The sequence below is a fragment of the Sprattus sprattus genome, assembly GCF_963457725.1.
Source record: "Sprattus sprattus genome assembly, chromosome: 3".
NCBI lineage: Eukaryota > Metazoa > Chordata > Actinopteri > Clupeiformes > Clupeidae > Sprattus > Sprattus sprattus.
In genome coordinates this window covers 36,438,555-36,462,155 of record NC_137922.1, presented here as the reverse complement: position 1 = coordinate 36,462,155, position 23,601 = coordinate 36,438,555, and the positions used below count along the sequence as shown (strand labels likewise).

The 23,601-nt window shown below is 42.1% G+C and overlaps 2 protein-coding genes across 3 annotated transcripts in view; one reads left to right on the top strand and one right to left on the bottom strand.

Moving 5' to 3' along the window:
• Nucleotides 1-314: 314 nt before the first annotated feature.
• On the bottom strand, nt 315-19,527 carry lipf (lipase, gastric). Its single transcript, XM_080833818.1, has 10 exons — nt 19,497-19,527; nt 18,430-18,546; nt 12,888-13,005; nt 6,191-6,389; nt 5,704-5,813; nt 4,839-4,975; nt 4,540-4,686; nt 4,278-4,349; nt 1,545-1,613; nt 315-1,246 (listed from the first exon to the last, which is right to left on the bottom strand). Exons 2-10 carry the CDS (start codon nt 18,538-18,540, stop codon nt 1,013-1,015), a joined length of 1,197 nt encoding a protein of 398 aa, XP_080689944.1. The 5' UTR covers nt 18,541-18,546; nt 19,497-19,527; the 3' UTR covers nt 315-1,012.
• Nucleotides 19,528-20,172: 645 nt separating this feature from the next.
• rnls (renalase, FAD-dependent amine oxidase) overlaps nt 20,173-23,601 on the top strand; it is a 53,735-nt gene continuing 50,306 nt past the window's right edge. Inside the window, exons 1-4 of one of the 2 annotated variants that reach the window (XM_080834998.1) lie at nt 20,173-20,367; nt 21,179-21,284; nt 21,522-21,667; nt 23,133-23,291. In XM_080834998.1, the coding sequence (XP_080691124.1) occupies nt 20,250-20,367; nt 21,179-21,284; nt 21,522-21,667; nt 23,133-23,291 (529 nt within the window). In that variant the 5' untranslated portion in view covers nt 20,173-20,249. Of the gene's footprint in view, nt 20,368-21,178; nt 21,285-21,521; nt 21,668-23,129; nt 23,292-23,601 lie in introns of both variants that reach the window. The other variant, XM_080834997.1, reaches the window with a different exon arrangement.

The window sequence follows — 23,601 nt, the reverse complement described above, 5'->3', positions numbered from 1 at the left end:
AAGTGCTGCACATAATTGCTTTTACACTGTTTTTCATTTTCAATTTCTACTGTGTTTTTTTATACACATTATCTTTATTGTCCATAATTATAGGTTTGCATCATAAAAATGACAGGGGTTATGTTGCAATATTGACCCAATTGCTTTCGCACCTTGTACATTATTTCTATTTATTTTATAACCAATTTTGCTTAGAAGGAAGTGTTCCGTGTATGTGAATTGCTTTATGTTGTATGTCTTAAGCCTCAATAAAGAATGTTTTCAGACTTCAAATGACGTAAAGTAAATGTTTATTATATTCATGAGTAATGAGACAGCATTGATCAGCATTGTAATCAAATGTTTTGAATGAACATGAGAGTATAATGCAGCATTCATCTTTACATGAGAACTGTACAGAGTGTACATGGAAAGTCAAATTTAAAAAAGTTGTTAAAAGCACGGGCCAACAGAGGTAGCAAATGGCATGACCTATTGATCTGATATATTCCTATGGTAGTGGTTAAAAACAAATAAAAAGTAATCATTAGCTACAGTGTATAATATGCTCAGAGCATCATGTAATACTAACTTAGGCGGTCAAAGTGCATTTCTGAGAGAAAAGGGGGGTAAGGCAAGAATGGCTACCATCACTACTCAGACTGAAGGACGTAGCTTTTAAACCTCCCACTGCACTTTCACCAGCTGCAGGATATTGTGGCTCAGACAAGAAATGAACAGACAGACGGACATTTAACATGAGCCGTGTTTGTATAACAGGGAAACACTCACACATAAAACAAATCTCCCTGACAGTGGATATCCTACATCCTTCCCTTTCGAGTAATGCTTCCAAACTTCAAACCTGAGATCATTAAAAAAAAATTAAAAAACAAACTGAGATAAACGCTCACGTTTAACGTCACAGTGCCTTTGGACAAGTTCCTCAGCACAGTCATGGATCAGCTCTACAGAGGCCCTAACAATATATTTTTTTAAAAGATGTAAAAGAGAAAGATAACATAGTGGCTCTTCACAGGTTCTGCCTCATAAGTTTGATCATGTCGCCGAACATCTCCTGTGGCGCGTCCAGCCCCCAGATGAAGTCCAGGTGCTCCCAGTGTGGGATGTTGCGGTGGAAGACCAGGTTGGGGATCTGTTTGAGGAGAAGGTCCACGTCCTCGGGGTCGGCTAGGGTGTCGTGGCCACCGGACCAGAGGGCCGTGGGCACCTTCATGTCCTGGACATTGTAGTGAGGTGGGGTGGTCTGCAGGCAACAGAAGATAAGTACTTGCATCTTTTCCTAACTAAACTACTACCCTTAGTGCTCATCCTCATTTAATGCTCTATTAATTACCATGGTCTTTGGTTTCTGGAAACACATTCTACGACAATTCTTTTTTTTGGTAAATGGCTGACTGGTAACTGTAAGTGAACTTAACACTTCATGGCTACATGATTACTCTTACTCTAAGGCTACTAGCATTGTGCTGTTTAAATTAAGATTGGATTGAACCGATTGAAAATGGTACTGATTAAATTGGGGATGGTTGAAATGGGCTTACCTGGTTATAGTGTACCATGTTTCCTTTTTTGCCATAGTCATAAGCCATCAGCTCCCCACCTTTTACGCCCTATGGATATGAATCGGCGGTGGGATCCTTTAGTTTCATATACTTTACAAAGCACCTTTTATTCAACACACACACATGCCCACACAATCACACACCTGCCCATACACTGTCAGTACTTTGAACCATTACTTAAAAAAAAAAAAAAACTGAATTACATCCCTTAAATCTGAGAAAAAGAAATCAACCTACAAATGGAATAAAAGGCAGGGTTCCAGCTTGATACAAAATCCCATTGAGACTGTGAGGCCATATACAGCACAAAACACCACATGCTACTCTTCCTGTCTGTTCAGTTTGCTGGCAATGATATTATATATGCTCAACTTGCCAAGTCACTGTATGGCCCAGGCCTTTTTTATACACCATACTGTGTTTGTGAAAGTTCTCTGTGCGTGAGAGAGATTGTGTGATGCAATGCTTTTTCACCAGCCAAATTAGAAATGTCTTTACGCCTAGCCTTGATGGATCTTCCACATTCGAACAGAAGTTGAAGTGGAAACAAGCACACCAGGGTTTAATAAAAGAAGGAGCGTATGGTGCTACCCTGATTGAAAGAGACACCCACACAACTATTATTTATAAACTGGTGTGTCGCTCTTCATGCTTGGAGTGTGAATTGGGGGGGGGGGGGGGGCTCGAAAGCATGCAGTGTCCAAACTGTTGGCAGGATAATAAACTATCTTGTCACAGCTTGGAAACAGAGGATATGACATTTTGCAAATCATCAAGAGAAAAGTAAACATTGTTTATGACACATCTCTGTCAAATAGAAAAATAGGTATCAAATATAAAATGAGGTTGCCAGTTTCTGTGAGGACTGTGGCTGTCGAAGGGGTTGCGCTCTGGGTTTAACCTCAAGAGTACCAAACAGTCTCGGGAGGAAGAGAAGAAAGAGAAGAAAGAGAAGAAAGAGAAGGAATAGAAAATTGATGGGGAGAAAAGCATCAAAGCACTCGGCCAGGGCATGGCTGCCGAGAACACTGGGGAACAGCATGGGGTGGGTGAGGGAACAGAAAAGGAGCGCGTCTGCAGTCTGGAGCTTATCGCTGAGACAGTGTGTGTGTGTGTGTGTGTGTGTGTGTGTGTGTGTGTGTGTGTGTGTGTGTGTGTGTATGAGAGAGAGAGATAGAGAGAGAGAGGGAGAGAAAGAGACGGTGTGTCTGTGAGTGTGAGAGAGAGAAAGAGACAGTGTGGAACTGTGTATGTGTGTGTGTGTGAGAGAGAAAAAGAGAGAAAGGGACAGTTTGGGACGTGTGTGTGTTTGAGTGTGAGAGTGAGAGGGAAAGAGAGAGACAGTGTGTGTGTGTGTGTGTGTGTGTGAGAGAGAGAAAGAGAGAGAGAGTGTGTGTGTGTGTATGTGAGAGAGAGAGAGAGAGAGAGAGAGAGAGAGAGTGTGTGTGTATGTGTGAGAGAGAGAGATAGACAGAGAGAGGGAGGGAGGGAGAGAGTGTGTGTGTGTGTATCTGAGTGAGCGGGAGATACAGACAGAGAGAGAGAGGGAGAGAGAGAGAGAGAGTGTGAGTGAGAGAGCGAGAGAGACAGACAGAGAGAGAGAGGGAGAGAGAGAGTGTGTGTGTGTTTGTGAGAGAGCGAGAGAGACAGACAGAGAGAGAGGGAGAGACAGACAGAGAAAGAGAGGGAGAGAGAGAGAGAGAGAGAGAGAGAGTGTGTGTGTGAGTGAGTGTCTGAAGTCCACATCATGCTGCACGTGGTTATGTCTGATTGTGTGTTGGCATCCATTTGTGCATGCGTGTGAAAGAGTGTGCGTGCACACACATGCAGACTTTGGGAACATTGGGTGTATTCGTAAATTCAATCTGGCACTCTGAAAAGGTTTTTTTACTGATCAAAATGGACATAACCCAAACAGCCGTGTTGAAATTGGGTTTATGTTTAATTCAAGAGCTTGATGACTGTGAGGATGATGAACACTATTTATGCGATTTTGTTGAATGACTAATTATCATCTGTTACTTGCTGATAAGTATGTTGTAGTAATACTATCCCAAAACACCCTCTGCCAATCTACCCAGTTAGACTGACGTCACTCTGTCAATCTGTCACTCTGTCACTCTGTCACTCTGTCACTCTGTCCCTTCAGCTGGAGTGCCCGGAGTGCACTCTGAACGTTCTGAAAGTGTGACACTACGATAAAAACCGAATTACAGTTCCAATGGCATTCTGAAATAACACACGGCTTCAAAGTGCCGGAGTATGCTCGAAGCGCTTCAAGTGGCCTAATACTAACGCACCCATTGTGTGCCCCAGTTCCGTATAGGGAAGTGTGTCGTGCTGTAGAGGGTCTCAGCACTGCGGTTCTACATGCTGCTGTTCAGGACTGGTGGAGTCGATCTGTACGTCATGCGTCACAGACTCTTATGAACACCCCAGGGATGTCTAACAGTGCTTCAAAAAATATGGCATGGAGGTTACATCAAATGGTGAATGTTTTCCCTGAGACATGGCACATTATCTTTTGTGTGACTTCGTGGAAAGTTGCATAGTTCATGAAATACACTTTATGACATCCAAGAATCCGGTAAAATGCAAAAGCCCTGGCAACAATAGTAAAATAATGTAGGCACCAAAATATTATTAAACCCTCGATGCCACAAAATGCCATGAAACGTACATATCTTTGGCAATTGAACTGATGTTGTTTACCTGTGACCAATGGACCATGTTTTGCACTGATGTTCCGGCAGGACAGTGGGTTGTGTACACTGGTGTCCGTGTCTAAAGAAATGAAAAACACATGAAAACCCAATAAAAAAAATAAAGTGCTGACAGTCACATGGTCTTGTTGATCCAGGACTGATCTCAGCGTGAAGATATTTTGACCACATGCTAATATTAGGAGTGCTTTCTTTGCATGTTTCAAGATGAATAACAACGGTTTACTGAGAAACTGGGCTCTACCCCGTACCATGTTGAGATTATTCTCGTCGAAGCCGCAGAGCAGGAAGAAGATGTTTCCACACAGAACACTGAGCGGCTGCTTACTGCAAAACTTGGTGGCAAAAAACTTGATGAGTTCGTTTTGAGGGAAGAAGTCTTTGCGGCCAAAGATATCCTGAAAAAATCCAAGCACAGCGTTGACAAGAATCAGTATTGTTCTTCTACTGTCATGACTGAACATACACACACACACACACACACACACACACACACACACACACACACAAAGAGAGACGGAGAGAAACACATAGTTGACATGCCACTCACCCAAATGAGGAACTCTGGGAAGACGGACAGCTTGGTCATGGGGCTGTCAGTGAACTTCACCGTGGCCACAGGAGCCAGAGCAAAGAACATCTTGATTTTACTCGCCAGCTCAGGCATGGTGGAGAACGCAATGAAGGCTAGGCAGAAAATAATGGCAACAACATGACACAACTCATCTGATCCTGCCCACTGAAAACAACATAGTCCCTACAAGATGAATATAAATACATGTTTCATATTTATCCAGTATTTTACTATGTATGAATGTGTTTTATTTAACCTCTGTGTACAGTATTTCAAATGCAGACTCAAGCTTTACAAGAAGCAAAAACGTAGATCAAAGCCCATATTAAGACTTAAAATATTATGGCTCGTAAACAATGGGGGAGTACCAATATGTCCCTGAGGCACACGGGGACATGAAAGCTAATCAGTGCAAGGCCACACAGGCTCCAGACAATGAGAGTGATGATTAGAAGAGGGACATTAGAGAGGAGGAACTCAGACTCGATCATTATGAGGATGGTCTGTGGTACGAGCAGATTAGAGAGTCTAGCACCATGACACTGAAACCCGCTGCTCAAAGAAAAAAGGGACTCAAGAAGCTCCAGGGAGAAGAGTTTTGCAAAGGAAAAGTTGTGTTTAGTTTAGAAGTGCAGTGTGCAGTTTTTCTTGGTAAAATGGCATTCAAAAATGACTTTCAAAAGCTCTTTTTCAATATTTCCACGCACTACTTGAACACGGAACTACTTTCTTGTTTCGGGTTGTAGGTGTTTGTGTGCAAAGCTAAATGCAATTCTAAGTATAACTGGTGTAAAAATGGTGTACACAAAATTTAAATGCATTATTTAATGGCAATAATTACCAATTGTAGTTCCCTGAGAGTGACCAACATAGAAGACCTGTTCCTGGCCAGTGAACTTGGTGATGAAGTTGATGACCGCAGGTAAATCTTTCTTGGCCATCTCATCGTAGCTACACAAGCACAATTTAAAGAAAAACAGAAAGAGATGATTAAATTGTGATTTGGGTAGCCAAAAGACTAGGTTAACCCCCATCATAATAAACTACTAGTAATAAGCTTTCAACTTCAGTGTTTCCACAGGATATGGATTCTCTTAATTGGAGGTCTTTCACTTGACCACATATTAGAGGTGTGTTAATGTGGTAAGACAATTATGTTAACAGATGTAAACACAATTACAACAATAACTTCTAGAATTGTACGATACCACTGTATTTGGGATCTTTGCAGTTGATTACACATTAAGAATGTGTGTATTTGTATGTGTGCTTGTATGTGTATGTATCTATCATGTATGTGTAAGTGTAAGTGAAATGCACAGCCATACCTGAATTCCCAGTATTTGTCCTGGTCAGGAGTGAGAGTAGCATGCTTTCTGGACCAAGTGTTTCCCCGGCTGTTGCCCATCCACACGTCGAAGCCTGCCTCGGCCAGCGTGAATCCCAGGCTGGTGTTGGGCAGGTTGGTTACCCAGTTACTGCCTGCAGCCAGCAGCCCGTGCTGCAGGAACACCACTGGCCTGGGATCTTGGAGAAATCATAGGAAACATGGCAGAGGTGTCAGTGGAAATCAGAAATCAAAAGGAGATGTAGCTTTCAGAGGGATGATATGAATCGTGTCATCAGAGAAATCAGGAGGATTTCAATCAAATATATCACTCAGAGAAAATAAAAAGGATTTAAAGAAAATATATCAATTCCTGAGTAAGCCTCACAATGGTTGAGTGAGAACACTTCAAATAATGGTTTGAACTCTCAGGTCACTGTAGCAACATGAATGAGCAGCAAACTCAAAAGGAAAATGTGCCGTTTTTTGATGTTGTAATCAAATGTGACAGGGAACACAGCGGCACCAAGTAACCTCTCTTTGAAACAGACACTTGCATTACATAGGATAGGCATAGTCAGTAATAATAACATCACATGTGGGACTATGACTGTGACTCATTCCTGTCATTATCTGCTACAGAAGATCTGTTGTTTAATATATAATATATAATACATGGATGAATATCGTAGGAGAAAACAATCTGTATACAGACAGCCATGGCAAACTCCTGACTGTCTCCTGTATCTATATCAGGTGTCCAATCACACCAACATTTCAGATGATGTAATGTTTCATTTGAAATTGCAATGACTAATACTGCCCAGCAGAGGGAGCACCTGCTGAAGCAATCAGGTGCTAAAGAAGTAAGGATTGTTGTCGGCTTATTGGTTGCCTGCCCTGTCTTTCTTTCGGGGGCCTTTGTAATCCATGTGAGTTAGAAACAGGACAGACACACAGACACACAGACACAGACACAGACACAGACACAGACACAGACACAGACACAGACACAGACACAGACACAGACACAGACACACACACACACACACACACACACACACACACACACACACACACACACAAGCTACTAGTACCCTCTAGACTTGATCAGAGGATGGTGGTGAGAATTTAGACTTAAGAGTTAACTACTCCATTCTTCCACTGCCGATTGTGTGACTGCTCATGGGATATGTAGTCTGACACGTAGTGTGTCTGTGATGTCTGTAATAAAAAATGTCCTTTCTTTAGTTTGAGTGTGTTCTTTATTAGACTCAGAGAACACGAACACCAACTAGGAAAAGAGGAACACAGACCATTCAAAGTCAGAGTGTGTACCATGTACATTTGAGTGAGTGTGTGTGTGTGTGTGTGTGTGTGTGTGTGTGTGTGTGTGTGTGTGTGTGTGTGTGTGTGTGTGTGTGTGTGTGTGTGTGTGTGTGTGTGTGTGTGTGTGTGTGTGTGTGCAGAGCTCATCCTGAGAGACTGGTGGAAGTGGAACAGCAGGAAATGATATGCATCTGCCAGACACCACTGTTGAGCCTTCTGGTGTCATGGGCCTAATTCAACACAACACTAATGAAGGAAGGTGCACACTTGACAACCCCAGTGTAATGCTCATTAAGGCATCTTTGTTGATGTTGTTGTTAAGTACTTATAAGTATCGGTATGATGGTTGTAGTGCACTGTATTGTTATAATACTTAGGCTTGGTTGTTGGGTACTTGCGTGTGACAATTAGAGGATTGGTCGCTTAGGGAAGTCCCCAACTACTAGCAAAAGAACATTAACATCTTTTCCTATGTACAACTAAAGAAATCCAGTCAGCAAGCCTCCGCAAACGCATACACATTTTCTCTCTCTCTCACACGTCTGTACGTATACACATACATATGCATGCCTACAGACAGACAAACAAATCCATCTTCTCTACAGACACAGACATACATGCACAAACACAAACACACACACACACACACACACACACACACACACAAATAGTACAAAACTGTATGAAACAAACAGCTTGATGATTCTTTATTTATTCATCAAATATCAGAACACACTTACTGGCCTATTGAAACCCCCACAGGCCTCTGCATACAGGCATACATACACACACACACACACACACACACACACACACACACACACACACACACACACACAAACACATTAGCACACACACAAACACACACACACACACACACACACACACACACACACACACACACACACACACACACAACCTCTCTCTTTCTCTTTTTGATGCTGAATCCCTTGTCTGGCTGATGAAGCAGCATATTAAAAGACCCAATCTCCATAACAACCCGGGCAACATAACACTGATAATTTTACCGTTTGCATAAACTCTCAGGGTCATTGGAAGTGCACAGTGCCGACCTGGAAAGATCCCCATTACCATAGTTGAGAGAGATGCTCGCACACGCCATGGGAGACTGGCTAATAGAACAACCCTCCCCCGGAGCAAAGAGCAGCCGAGCCAGAGGGGAAAAGATTCAGCTCCATGTCATATCAAGTATGCTTAAAGACTGTGTACTTCTTGCTTAACTTATTAATGAGTACACTGTGTTCTTTAAATTAGTACATTTTACTACAACGTGTATAAGGCTATAGTAAGGGTTAGGTTTAGTCAGGGTAAGTAACATGTTATATAGTGTAAATGAGTACTTAGTATTATTTTTCACTTAGGGTTAGTATTTAGGGTAAGTACACACTGAAATAAGGACATGGTGTTCTCTCGTTTATCTAAAAGGACCCAGAGACAAGGCACCAGTACCATGTGGGGATCTCCACTCACATACAGCACCTGGATAAGGAGGGTGAAGCGACCAGACAGCTTCTCCCCACCAGTCCCCTAACCTCTAGCCAAATTACCGTAAAATGACACAGGGAACAGGAAACTGAACGAGACATAAGAACAGAGAGACGAGGGCTGTTGAAGCTGAGGATATTGATCCAGGTGCTTGTGTTGTCCACTCTACATGCCCCCTCTTTCAATCAATCAATCAATTTAATATCAGAATGCAACGTACGTGTGTCATTCTTAAACACTGTGTCACTTCTCATATGCTATCTACCTCAAATCAGTTCAGTTCATGGTTTCAAACACCCACACAGCTCCTAAACCATTATCTGTTTCCGTCTGCGGTAACCAAAGATGCTGTATCTGCATTTAGGTAACACTGCCACTGTTGACGGCAGGACTACAGTTATGGGGTTAATTGGAAGTCAAACCCCGCAACTCGCTTCAATCAAGACCAATATTCGGATCTATTTGCCTTCATGAAGCACGCTTATGTTTGGATAGTACTGAAAAAAAGTTAACTTTCCAAAAGACAATAACTGAACACAACTTACAAACCTAAATGTAGACCACAAAAAGACAATAAACACTGCATTCACCTCTACCAATGTCTGCAGCAGAGATAGAAAACACTTGCACAACCTCATACCTGAGCCTAATTATAATCTATGCATGATGGTATAAATGTATAGAATCTACCATTCTTTCACTTTGATTAATTGTAATTGCAACATTGACCTTAACTTGAATGCCTCCGAGATATTCTCTAACAGACCTTTAGTCCCGCTATGGCAAGTATGAAGAAACTTGTGCCTGTTCATTACAGGTTGTGTTCCAAGTAACTTGAGAGCTTGGAAACTGGGATATCCAAGTGAGGAGAAAGCTCAGACCAGGCCAAGGTGGATTTGCGAGTTCCGAATTCTGGGTTCTAGACTTTTCGAGTGAAATGGACTATAGGAACTGTAGCATGGAACAAATAAATTAAATTAAGAAAAAAGGAGAAGAGAAAGGAGAAAGGAAAAATGTGATATCAAGCCAACCCGGTCTTTATGCGCAACAACTGTCATTTCTCCTTTGCCATCGCAATGAAAACACAGAGTGAGTGGATATTGTGCGAGGTCACACCTCTGGTGCAACCCTTAAGTTGTGTTCTGTTCATGGTTTGCTACTCGCGCCCATTGCAGGTTTTCCATACCCTCAGACCATGAACCCAGGCTAGCTATTTGTGGGCTGCATTTCACAATCACTGACAGATACTACTCACGCCACAAACATATAATTTTTCACAAATACTCTCCCAAGTACACTACAGTAACTTTCCTCTTGGATCCATCTACATGCATGTCAGTGAGACCAAGGGCCCTATCTTGCACCCAGCGCAATTGACATTGTCACCGACGCATGTATCATTCCTATCTTGCACCCGGCGCACAGCGCGATTTTCTCTCCAGAGGCGCGCTTCGAAATGAACTTGCGTCGACATGGGCGGGGGCGGAACAGAGAAGGCGTTTCTCTGGCGCAAGTGGTATTTTGCAGTTTCAAAACAACGCCGTGCGCCGTGCGCCATTGACCACAAAAAAAGCTGGTCTAATGTCAGAGGCGCAATGACTAAAGTCTGTAACGCGTATTCAGAACGCTATTTTAAGGGCGCATGTGCTTGCCCGCACATAGGACCTATAGGCTACACTTTACTTCTGTCGTCTTCACGAGAGATTTACACCAATTGTTTGGCAAGCCATATATAATTACAAGGAAAATAAAGTATTTACCACATGAGGAAATCATTGTGATATCCGTATCCAAGACATTTTAAAACTAGGCATACATCTAGCGTACACAATTGACCCAAATGATTCAGGTTAATTGAAGCTGCGTGACATTTGATTTATTGTATGGCTTTGTTGCATTTATTTAATGCCAGTATTATTATAAATCTTGTAAACTCATCTCTGTGTATGTGGACTTTATTTATGTACCTTGGGTTTGGTCAGCTGGTGCACTGGCTTGGGTGCCGATTTCCATGCCCCCAAATCCCTGCACGCTCTCAGGCGTGAGGGTAGACGTGGCGATGTCCTCTGCTGCCGTCAGATCCTGGGTCGAGGCAGATCCACCTCCCGTGAAGCCACGAGAACGTGTGTTACCTTCCAGCTTGGATGTCCCACGTCTCCGAACGTCATTATAGCGTTTTCGGCAACGTTTTCGGGTGCACCGTTGCAGAAACAATCACGGCAATATCTTGACATGCTTGGTTGACTTTGCTTACTTTTGGAGGGTTTCTCGCATCCCCATATATATCTATCTCCCGGCTTTTTGCAAAGCCATACAATAAATAAAATGTCACGCAGCTTCAATTAACCTGAATCATTTGGGTCAATGTGTAGGCTACGCTAGATGTATGCCTATTTTTAAAATATATTGGATATGGATATCACAATGATTTCCTCAAGTGGTAAATACTTTATTTTCCTTGTAATTATATATGGCTTGCCAAAAAAATGGTGTAAATCTCACGTCGGTCTCCTCGGCTGTGAACTTTTCCGGTAATTCCGCCATCAAAATAACAAGCCGCTATAGGCTAGGTGCACGAAATACTCAGTGTGGGCAGTTTGTTTCCTGTTTAGCCAGGTGTATTTGAACCTGCCGCTATTCTGAATGTAATTAGCGTCTACACGGACCTGGTTAGGTGTTGCACCTAGTGAATCAGCATTACGATAAAGAAGGACTTGTAGACACTAATTACATTCAGAATAGTGGCAGGTTCAAACACACCTGGCTAAACAGGAAACAAACAGCCCACACTAAGTATTTATTACATTCAGAATAGTGGCAGGTTCAAACACACCTGGCTAAACAGGAAACAAACAGCCCACACTAAGTATTTCGTGCACCTAGCCCATGGACTATGCACTCCTCGCTCTTAAAGGGAATGTGAGATGACGCTCGGATTGGTTTATTGCATATTACGCCCAAACCACACCTATGGCTGAGTAACCTCCTTCGGACCAACCCTTTTGACACCACTGGCGCTGGACGCAAGTGTGTTTTTTCCGCCGTTAAAATAGGAACTGCGCCATAGAGCCGCCCACACAGCTACTTGCGTTTGGCCCCGTCCTACTTGCGTTTCTGATCGGCAAGATAGGGCCCCTAATGTTACTCACACATATTAGGTAATATTCTTTAAATCAGTGTAAGCTTAATGTATCTAAATCCTTCCTTTCGTTCTTTGTCCTGTTTCTGGATTGATTTAAACACAAAACCTCTAAACATACTGTTCATTTTCTGTTTACAGCCTTTGAAAGAACTGGTCAACAGGGCAGGCATTTAACATGGAGTATCAGCACAGACAAAGCGGATAATTTCTTCTCTGTCAGACCGTCATCTGCTGAGCCTGTACATGAGTGTGAGTGTGTTGGCTCGTCTGTGAGCTGGCAATGCTATACACACACACACACACACACACACACACACACACACACACACACACACACACACACACACACACACACACACACACACACACACACACACACACACACACACAGACACACACACAGAGACACACACACACTACCAATATCCTGTTACATGACCAGGAGATCTCTTTCTTTCCAGTGACAGCATCAGTGCAGTGCTAACAGCTCCACCATTAACTATTCATGCTAATGAGCTCCTCACATAGACAAATCCATACATGCACATTCACGTCAATACCCTTTTCACTCACTGCTCATACACACACTAAAACACCCTCTTAAAACACAAGAGACCTCCTCAAATATTTACACATTCACACATTCTGTGCACAAAAACATACACACACATTCAGAACCAACCTAAAACGCACACACAATCTCATGCATGCATAAACATACCGTCTCCATTTTTGCTGTTGATGCCGTGTGGGATCCTGTTGACACTCAGGATGTAGCCATCTTCAGTGACCACCTCGTACTCCTCAGCAGGGAAGCCCCAGTGTCTCACAATCTCACTCTGAGGGGGGGGGGGGGGCAGAAAGAGAAGGGAATAAAATAAAAATCTTTTCTTATTCCACTTTGTCAACCATGATGCAAAAGTAAGAGATCAACGCAAACACTATCATGCATGTCAGATTAAATTCTATCCGCCATAACCCTCATCACTTATTGGGTTTATTATTCAATCTTCTGAGATCTGAAATAATTCATCAAGACGTAATGTCCATATAGTGCAGGGTCCACTGAGAGTGCTGAGACTAAGAAATAATGTGTCAAAAACTACAGTTATGTGCGTGCAGACTCTTTGAATGTAACCAGGTCTGTGTGTGTACTTGGTCCCCGCTTAAAATAACACCAATGAATTCAATGTTGTACTGGTTGGAGCTGCATTTAAAACAGGAAGCTTCACCTCGACTTTCATTCTGCCACCTAACCATTAGTGGTGCATGCCGTTGAGAATACATTTATTTCAGCTGGATTTAACTCACACACCAAACACACCAAGACACTGCCTCCACTTTACACATAGACACATACACACTGCCTCCCCCTTACACACAGACACACACAGACATAAACACACATACACTGCCTCCCCCTTACAGACATACACACACACCACCACCACTGCCGCCACCTTCAGTACAATATAAATTCAAATCAGAAACTTCAAAGGGAAATGTGCAAGCTTGTTGGTTCCAGCGCTGCCATGCAATCTCTCCCATGCATAATTAAAGACAGTTTGGCTCTACCCCCTGGGCTGCTAGTCGGCACACTGTGGTGGATGCCACTTAAGGCATTTTTATACTTCTACGATTCTCTCCGATTTGGTCGTAGAGGGACACTTTGGCACGCCTTGGCACGCCTTGGTAACACCTTCACCCAGGTGTTGCCGCCCATCCGACCCGTCGGAGAGCCGTCGGAGAGCTGGTCGGAGACAAACGCTTTTTTCTAACTTTTCTTAAAGAGACGGAGAGAGTCGGAGACCCCCTTGGCTGTGATTGGCCAGTTTACGACATCATTTCCAAACAACACCATTTCCGGATTCACACATGTCAGGACCTCACATTTCCTGTTTTCTGTCAAAATGTTTTAGTACGACTTTGGTCAACTACAAAGCTGCACAGCATGCAGCATTAGGCTACCGTATTTTATATAAACCCTCGAAAAGTACATTTCTCCCGACCACTGTTGGTCTCTTGGCTGGTGGCTCGGTGTTGAAAGTGCCTTCTCCAACCAGCTTCAACTGACATCTAACGTAATTTGCTACGGAGTAATGCTGGCAGCATAATTACTTTGCATCTATTAAATAGGAAATGTATTTCATGTATGTGTAGAACCTATTTAGAATGACTGACTTTACATAAAACGGCAGTGAAAGACATTTGAGTCAAACATTACTTTTGCCTCAATGAGGGTGGCGTGTGAGAGCATAATCGGCACGACAACGTTGTACTTATTAGCAGCACACTTTTGAGAGTTATTGTGAATACGCTAACGCTTGATTTAGCGGAAAATCTAGTAAACGTACGTACCACCTGTCTCCTGTTCTGTTGTTGTTGTAGTTGTCGCTCAAATCGCTACAAGCACGTCCTCAGCTTATAACTCAAACTAGTCCAGCAGCTCCACCATCAACCATTGTCTGTTAGTTGCCATCATTCGCTGTTGTGAGGATTCCCGGGAGGAGGAATGTATACAATAAACGACTACCACACACACAACGATTTCTCTAAGATCGTCTTCTTGAAAATTGGGCATTAAAGGTGTCCAGGCAGAGGATAATAAGTGAGTGTGCTCCTGTATGTGTTTTTCATTATATTCATGGTTGAAAAGGCAGTCTCACAACTGTATGTTGAGGTATCAGAATCAGAATAATGTTTATTGGCATGTGCATGCATTCTCTTGTTGTGTTTCTGATATAACTATAACACTGCATGTGGATTGGTATGAAGACTGCAGTGGGTTTAATTTTCTGCCCCTTACTTCATAGTTCTACGGGTATTTCTGTTCGAAGTGTGCATGCTTTGTTTTATAGTGACGTTTCACGCTAACACTTTTGACAAGGGCAACCGTCTCGTTGCAGATTAAACCCATCGGTTTTGTCCTGCCCACAAGCAGCACAAATGCATAGCCTACTTGTCAGTCCACTCTGTCTTAAATTCGAGAGTTTTGGAATCAACTTTTCGTGTGTGAGAGCCTGGCAGATGATCATTAGTAAGTGTGCTAATGTATGTGTTTTTCAACATATTCATGGTTGAAATCGCAGTCCCACAACTGTATGTTGAGGTATGCATGTTCTTGCTGTGTGTCTGATATAACTATAACACTGCATGATGTATGATGTATGATGTATGATGAATACAGTGGGTTTATTTTTCTGGCCCTGTCCTCAGAGTTTGGGGGGTAATTTTGTTCGAAGTGTGCATGCTTTGTTTCATAGTGACACATTCACGTTACCACTTTTTGACAAGGGCAACCGTCTCGTGGCCAATGAGTGCATTGTCATAGCGTTGTAGTTATTCAAAGGTTACCCAGCGATCATTGCAGTATGAATGTGACAAAAATACCAAAGAAAATAAGAACGTATTCATTTTATTGGATCGTTTTATAATAGTTTCTGTATTGTATGTAGATAAGCATATCGTTTTGTTATAAATCGCAATGTTTTTCACAAAAAAATGACCACCACGATGGAGATACATTTGCCTACTCAGGTGAATATATAGCATTAGACATGGTAGTATTGACTGTGCTACATGTCTCCAAGGCCCATGTGACTGCACCTGCCCGACAGGTCTTGAGGCAGCATCCGTGTCATGTCAGTGACAGTTGGGAGGAAAAACAATCAATGACTTCCAATAAAGAGGTTATGTGGTAGCTACGGGCTCGACAAACAGTAGTTACCGCACCCAGCGGTCTGGCGTTGAATAGGTTGAATAGGCTTTAGGACGCATAGCCGTCGGAGTAGTATGTAAGCCCGACCAGTACGTTCAATTTTTTCTGAATCAACCGCCTGCCCCCGCCCGCCCATTTTTTTTTCGAGGACGGAGAGGGATGCAGAAGTATAAATTAGGCTTTAAGGATAAATCCGCTGCTGCCTCAATACACATTAGCAGTGGAGGGGATGAGAGGAGAGAGGGGGGAGTGAGAGAGAATGAGAGAGAGACATAGAGGAGAGACAGAGCAAGAGAGAGACATAGAGGAGAGAGAGAGCAAGAGAGAGACATAGGGGAGAGAGAGAGTGAGAGAGAGCAAGAGAGAGACATAGAGGAGAGAGAGAGTGAGAGAGAGCAAGAGAGAGACATAGGGGATAGAGAGAGCAAGAGAGAGACATAGAGGGGAGAGAGTGAGAGAGAGAGTGTGTGAGAGAGAGAGAGAAAGACAATGAAAGAGAAAGGGTGTGAGAGAGAGAGGTCCAAGGGTATAGGAAGAAGAAGGAGGGAGGGTGTCTAGGTTCTTACCTAGTTTTTCTATCATGCTCTCTCTTTTGTCTCCCTCTCTCTTCCTTTCTTCCCACTGCCTGTATGAGCCACTGTGACAGAAGCCAGTAAGGCAGTGGTTCCCATAGTGTGTGTGTGTGGGGGGGGGACATGGAGTTATAGAAAGGACAGTACACGTTGAGAGCAACAAAAAAAAACGAACAAGAACCCTGAGCAACCAACTACTGCCATATACTTCCAGCATAGCAGCCTGTAACATATTTGGTGAAGTGTTCATAGCCTACTTTGTACTTATACAATATGGTCAAGGTTTACCGTTTAGCCTATATGTTAGAAGGGATAGATAGCCTTATTACTTATACAACGGACATGCCCCTAACATGAACCAATCAAAAGAGCACACAGCCACAGAAAGATACACAGCCAATCATAAAAACATATTTGAACCACATCTGTTTTAAATAGAAGCTCTGATCTGAATATTTAGGTTTAACTGATAACTGAAATTAAATTGAAAATGTTAGCTGTTCAAATGTAAAATATATGTGTAAGGAAATCTATGCAAAAGCTGATGGGCATCTGTTTTTTTTAATTATTATTATTATTTAAAAAAGGTAATTGTCTATATGAGCATCTCATTCTTAACACTGTGGTATTTTTCATTGTCAAAGGGGGACCTGCCATAAGAAGTAAGGTAACCACTACAATAAGGCAAGAACAGCTACCAAACACAACTTCTATGACTGATCTCTAGTGGCAGGGCTGAAGGGATTATACGGTCATAGGTAGCCTGCTTTTACACAGCTTTTTAAACTGACTGCTAACAAGAGTTTTATCACAATGATATAATTGTTTTTAATCTACCTCCCTCTTCAAATACCCACTGAATGCCCAAATGATTGGATTATACCAAGAGCATACAAAACCACAGACGCTGTGCTTATCTTGTGTGCTTTTCTGGTGGTAAAAAGTCTGCTTTATCAGCAACCCTGTCAAGCATTTCAACTTCCACTGAGGTGGGCTATCTTGACAACAAAACCTGACGACATCCATTAACACTTCGCAAATCTTACAGGAGAGTGTGTGTGTTTAGGGCTAGGATTAAAACAAATACAGCCCTATAGGAAATGTAATCTATTCCTTTGCTTTAAACAGTGTTTTCACTGAAATACTATTATTATAACTAGAGACCTGTTAAACTTACTATGTTACCATGTTCGTCAATCAAATGTAATATATTTCTTAGATAGGAAAGATACCATTTCAATGGTGGATAGGATTTGGATGAGGGTTAGAGTTGACGTGAGTGACATCTGTACTTACATGTGAAGTACACTGTACTAAACCTTCAATTAATGAATGGCTTAAGCAGAATGCGTCTAAGAACATTTAAATGAAGAGGGACTGATTCATCTGAACACCTGAATCTGTATCTGCAATGGTCTGCAGTGACCGTTCAACAACAAATTGTTGATATTTTTGTCATGACTTCTGTGTCTAATGACTTTTCCACGAGGTCTGAACTCGGTAACCTTTGAAAATACCATGTGGCCTGATTGCTGACACATACGTTAAAATATTTGTTCATATTGGCCAACTCAAATAGTACTTTTCCGGGTGACATGAACTCAACGCACACCCACTCTTATCATGAGGCATGCCGGATCCTTACATGCAGGCAATGGGAGCAGAGTTCGGTGTTTGCAACACAGTACATATCTGCCTCTGTGATTCAGTTCTCACGTGAACCTCCCAAAATGGGAAATGAAACTGCTTGCTTCTGTGTTTATTATGTCTATGTATAACTAAGTATCCTAATGGTTATATTCTTTTTATACAATCATTATGTTGCTCTTCCTCTCCTTTTGTCAATACCATTAAGCATTTTATAAGTACATGAAAACTACATATATCTGTATAAGTATGAGATATTCAGCAACAAATATTCACTAGTGCTAAATCATGACAGTAAATAATCGTATAGCTTTTGTATTACTTACAATGTTCATGTTGACTTCTGGGTCAACATTTTTCTTGTCCTTGAATACATGTGGCTTACTATGAGATAGGCCACAGAAGAGGAAGCAGATGCACAGTACTAACCACTCCATTTCACCCTGTGAGACAGTAGGCACACAAAACAGACTTCAGGTCAAAAACTAAATATCAAACTAAGTCACAGCACTTAACTGTCCCATGAGCGCCTGTGGGTGTCTTTTATGGTCATTTGTATCAGTATATTTTTCATATAAAAGCTATTTGTTCAAATGCACTCATTTTTGAAAGCTATCACTGTTCTGAAGCATTATTTGGTGGAACGAAGGCCTCAAATAGGCAAACAACTCATGACAGTTATTTTTCAACTCATGACAGTTATTTTGAACACTATTCTAATATATCAAAACAAGGACTAATTCCTACTTTCTTCAGTTATATTAGACAGCATGCTGTCTGAATAAACCGTTTTGTTTTGCAGTTGGAGGTCCACATTGACATGTATTGCTGTGTTAAATACTCCTGTATGTACATTTCATGGGTCACACCTCTCTTGAATAGGATATCTTATACTGTGAAATTTGTACATGCTGTGTGTTTACGTAAGGCATATCCGATCTTAAGGAATCATCCAGTTTTCAAAGGTTATTTCTAAAACCATTTAAGCAGTCTACTACTCAGCAAGCATCTTAATGCAGCTAACACAATGTGGCATCAGTTAAAGACTCAACATACAGACATAGGTAACTGTAACAAATGTGTCATATTGTGTTAGTAAGCGGGTACCATTACATGTTCTAAAATGTTGCGTGGCGAAATATGGACCAATTTGCGCAGACGACCTAATATAACTCCAGAATGTTACATATGTATGCAACTATGCAGGGTAACGAGACTTTGTTATTGTCCCTGAAACTTTATATGACAAGACTAAAGCTCACACGTTTTACCAAAACCTTGTGCTACACTTCGAGGATACGTCAGGGTTGTTACTTCGGTTCATCTGATTTTCGATAATTTCATTATAAATTAACTTAAAGAGCAGAGTAGTTAATTCAATGTAAACACTTACCCAACGAACCTTTGAAAGCCACTTCCTAACTGCGGGCTGGACTAGTCATGCGGTGTCCTACGCAAAACACGTAGTTTATAACGTCAGAAGCCGACTGTTGATGAAATAGGAGTTACACTTAGAGGCAATAAGTAGGAGGTTATCATGTGCTTTGATCACCTTTTCTTCGATTACTGTTTTTAATCAGTGACTCAGGCAAAATGATGAATGGGCTAAAGGTTTTGTCCGCACAAGATGACCTTTCTCCAAAAAATGTCGTAGGCTATTGTAGCTTACGTTGTGCAGACATCAAAGACATTGGCAAGACTTGTATGATGAAAACATGACTGAATCGGAGAACTGTAAGCCATAAAATAGAATGTATTATATGAATGAGCCGACCGAAATAAAAAGCCTACATTTGTGGTTTGTCTCTTTGATACATTGGTCAAGTTAATCTGGCTGGAGTAGTTTACTGGACCAGTTGCATAGGGTAGGCTACTAAACTTAAAAGCCTGATTATTATTTTAATGAAATCTACTGTTCCAGTCAAGTGCTTTCCATGAAATCAGTTTTATGGGTGTTCAGATGCTTTGCTGTACGTTTGCAGTCTACAAGAAGCCGTTAAGCAAATAGAGGTTTTGGTCGGCCAACAACACAGTGACTGCGTTTCATAATTCTTAAAGGGGCAAATGAAATGAGAACGAGAATTCAAACACTCTGAAGGAGCCAGCGCTGTAGTTACTTTGTAGGCATTCACTGAACATACAAACAATGTCGCGTGTTCTAATAATAGGAGCCGGCCTCACTGGCAGTGTGTGCGCTTGTCTGCTTCGGAGAGAACTGCCACAAAAATGTAAAATTGTCGTCTGGGATAAATCTCGTGGAGCAGGTCAGCAGCAAAACTAACTGATGTTAGCTAACATATCTTATGCCTGTTACTTTAGCTTGGTGGTTCGCTTGCTTACACAACAGTGGTGCCATTGGGACAGCTACCTACTAGAGAGACAGTGATGCCAATTGATTGATTATCCGCAGTAAACTGAACCAGCTGGGGGGACTGCTGTTTGTATGAACCGCTAGTATGTCTCTGGCAAAGGAGGGTAGCTAGTCACCAGCCGGTTAGCTAACCGCTGAGGGACTGTGATTGGCTGGCAGGTTGACTTACAGTCTGAGAGTTTGGCAACCTTATGTATAGACTGGAGAATTAATGTAAATACCTGCAATCGTCTGGGTGTCTAGACATTCACTGGAGGCAGCCTGAGATAGCTTACGAATTAACTCTAGGTCAAGCTTGTGCAATAATATTAGTTGCACTGTCCCTTAATACTTGAAACATTGTAGCCTGTCCTAGGTCAGGACAAGGTGATTCTCTATAGCTACTTTCAACCCCCAAACCAGGTGTAGCCAAATTAACCGGAGGGCCTTTCATTTTAGGTTAAGCAGAACAGTAAAAGTTTTGAAAGGTCTTTTCAATTGTGATGTCATTTGAGATGCAACTTCTGCTTTTGATAACGATTGCATTGAGAGAGTCAAAATAGCCAATAGCTTAATAAGAGTCGTCATGACTCATCTTGTTCACAAAGACCTAAATAAACTATTATATTTAGAAATCCACTTCAGGGAAACTCTCTGGTGTTGTAATAAGGCCAAAGTTAATTGGGTTTCATGTGCCAAAGCTGTAATGATTATTTATTTTGCAGGGGGCAGAATGTCAACGAGCAGAAGCCCCACAGACCCTGCCTGTACAGTGGACCTGGGGGCTCAGTACATTACAGCCACACCGTACTATGCAAGGATACACCAGAGGTAGGCCCTTTCCATTGGCTCAGCCACATGTAGCCTAGGATAGGCATCTATCGTCTGCCATCATTTAGGAACTGGCGGATGACCACTTGTTCGTCAATGATATTTGTTATTTCATAACTTTGACTGCCTCTTTGAGGCACATAGGGAATACTTATGGCCCTGAACCCACCCATGTCCAATGAGCCCTGTACACCATGTCAATTAACATGTTTAAAAGGTTATATAAATATTTTTCAGTTTCTATGAGGAGCTCCAGGCCCAAGGCATTTTGACACCTTTGGTCAGTTCAGTGGAGGGGATGGCGTCCAAGGAGGAAGGACTGAAAAACTATGTCACTCCGAAGGGGGTCTCTTCTATAATTAAACATTATCTTAAAGAATCAGGTAAGTAGTCATGTTTTGCGCTGTAAAGGTAGGGCATACAATTTTGAGAGTGTCTCCTTACCTCCTGACATTGACATACTGACACATTCTCTGAGAAATCATGTTGTCCCTGTTACTGTCCTGTTGGTCAGAAGCTCCGATCTCTGTTACTGGTCATGGTCAGTCAGTCAGAAGAGGTGTATGCATGGGTGTATCCTCATGTCTGTAAATGGTTTTGACATGCCCAGCATAGTGTATATCAAGTGTGTCTCTTGATGATATTTGGACTGAGGTAAGGGTATGAGCATTTGTTTGTAGTTGTAAATGTCACGTCACTTTAGTATTATTTGATAGTATTGTATTCTACCGGGGGACTGATGAGTGTATGGTTGTCTCGTAATTGAATATCAAGAACTGGGAGTGCAGTTTGAATATGATCACAATGAAGCCATAAATAAGCCATCACAAGATTATTGGCATCAATGAAATATTTGTTACGATTATATTCTTCCACTTAGAAAAAAGGATAAGACGATAATCTTGCTCTAATTTCACTGCCTCAGAAAGTAATTGGATTTGATAAAAACCACGTCTTGGCCTCAATTCGATTTGCTCCTCAGATGTCTTGTTTATTTCCGCCTTGAAAGAGCACAGCATTCGTCATCTCCAAACCCCTCCAAAAAAGCAAGTGTTTATGGGCTTCTCTCCTTGAGTCCATATGCCAGAAGTGTGTTTAAACTAAACAGTCTGACATTGTCCAGAACACACAGCTGTTACTGTTGTCCGTTTTGGATTTATTCTTTTTTCCCCCACTTTTTGACTTTGTTTTGCAGTTTTCCTAGAGAGCGTGGGGGGAAGTTGGCATGTGAGCCTGGTGATTTATGTGTTGCTGTGATCAAGAGAGAGGTTCAGAAGGGACATTTTATCTCACAGATGTTTTGCACTGAGGATAAGAAGCAAGTCAGCTGTGTTTCCGTGACTTGCGAGATGAATCTGGGCCTGCTTGTCAGTTCAGTATTCCTCAAACTGAGGAGAAAAGAGACGTGACTTTGTGTTGATTTTGTGATGTACTAACCAGGATTTCTTTTTTTCCTTTTTGTTATATTTGATTTGTTTTTCATGAATGTGCATTGCACAAATTGAGTGAAGTTGACATTTCTGCTCTTTCTGTGAAGCCCTCCTTCCATTGAACTCAATCTGGGTATAATTTTGGTTTAGGGTTGTACCATTGATAGAAGCCTTGATCCTTATCCTCTGCATTAAAAACCCAATCTCTCCTCTGAATGTGATTTAGATCATCTTGTTTCTTTTTTCTTCTCTTTTCTTTTCCTTACTCCTCTACTCTAATCTCTCTCACTCGTCCTTTGGCTTCTCTTCTTGTCTCTTCTCCTCTTTTCTCCTTTTTTCTCTTTTTTTCTGTCACTTACCTTTTCCCATCCATCCTATGTTGCACCATTGCCAACTCTGCGCCTCCGCACCCAAGCAGGAGCAGAGGTGTTCTTCGACCACCACGTCACACATGTCTACAGGAGAGGTGCCTGCTGGGAAGTGTGTCGTAAAAACGGAGAGCCGGAGCAGTTTGACGCAGTGGTTCTCACCATGCCCGTCCCTCAGATACTACAGCTGCAAGGGGACGTGGGGTCCTGTGAGTACAAATACATGTGCATGCACACACACGCACGCACTCACATAAACACATGCAGACACAAGCACACACACACACACACACACACACACACACATGCAGACATACACACACTGACACACACACACACACACACACACACACACACACACACATTGATTCACACCATGTTGGACACCCGGGCTGACTAAGTATGTTTCTTGTTTTGCAATTTGCAAATTGTAAATCCAGTTTTGCATTACTGCAGCTGGTCTGGCAACCACTGAGAAGCTTGGTCTAAATGTGGGTGGGAGCAAAGTTTTAAAGCATT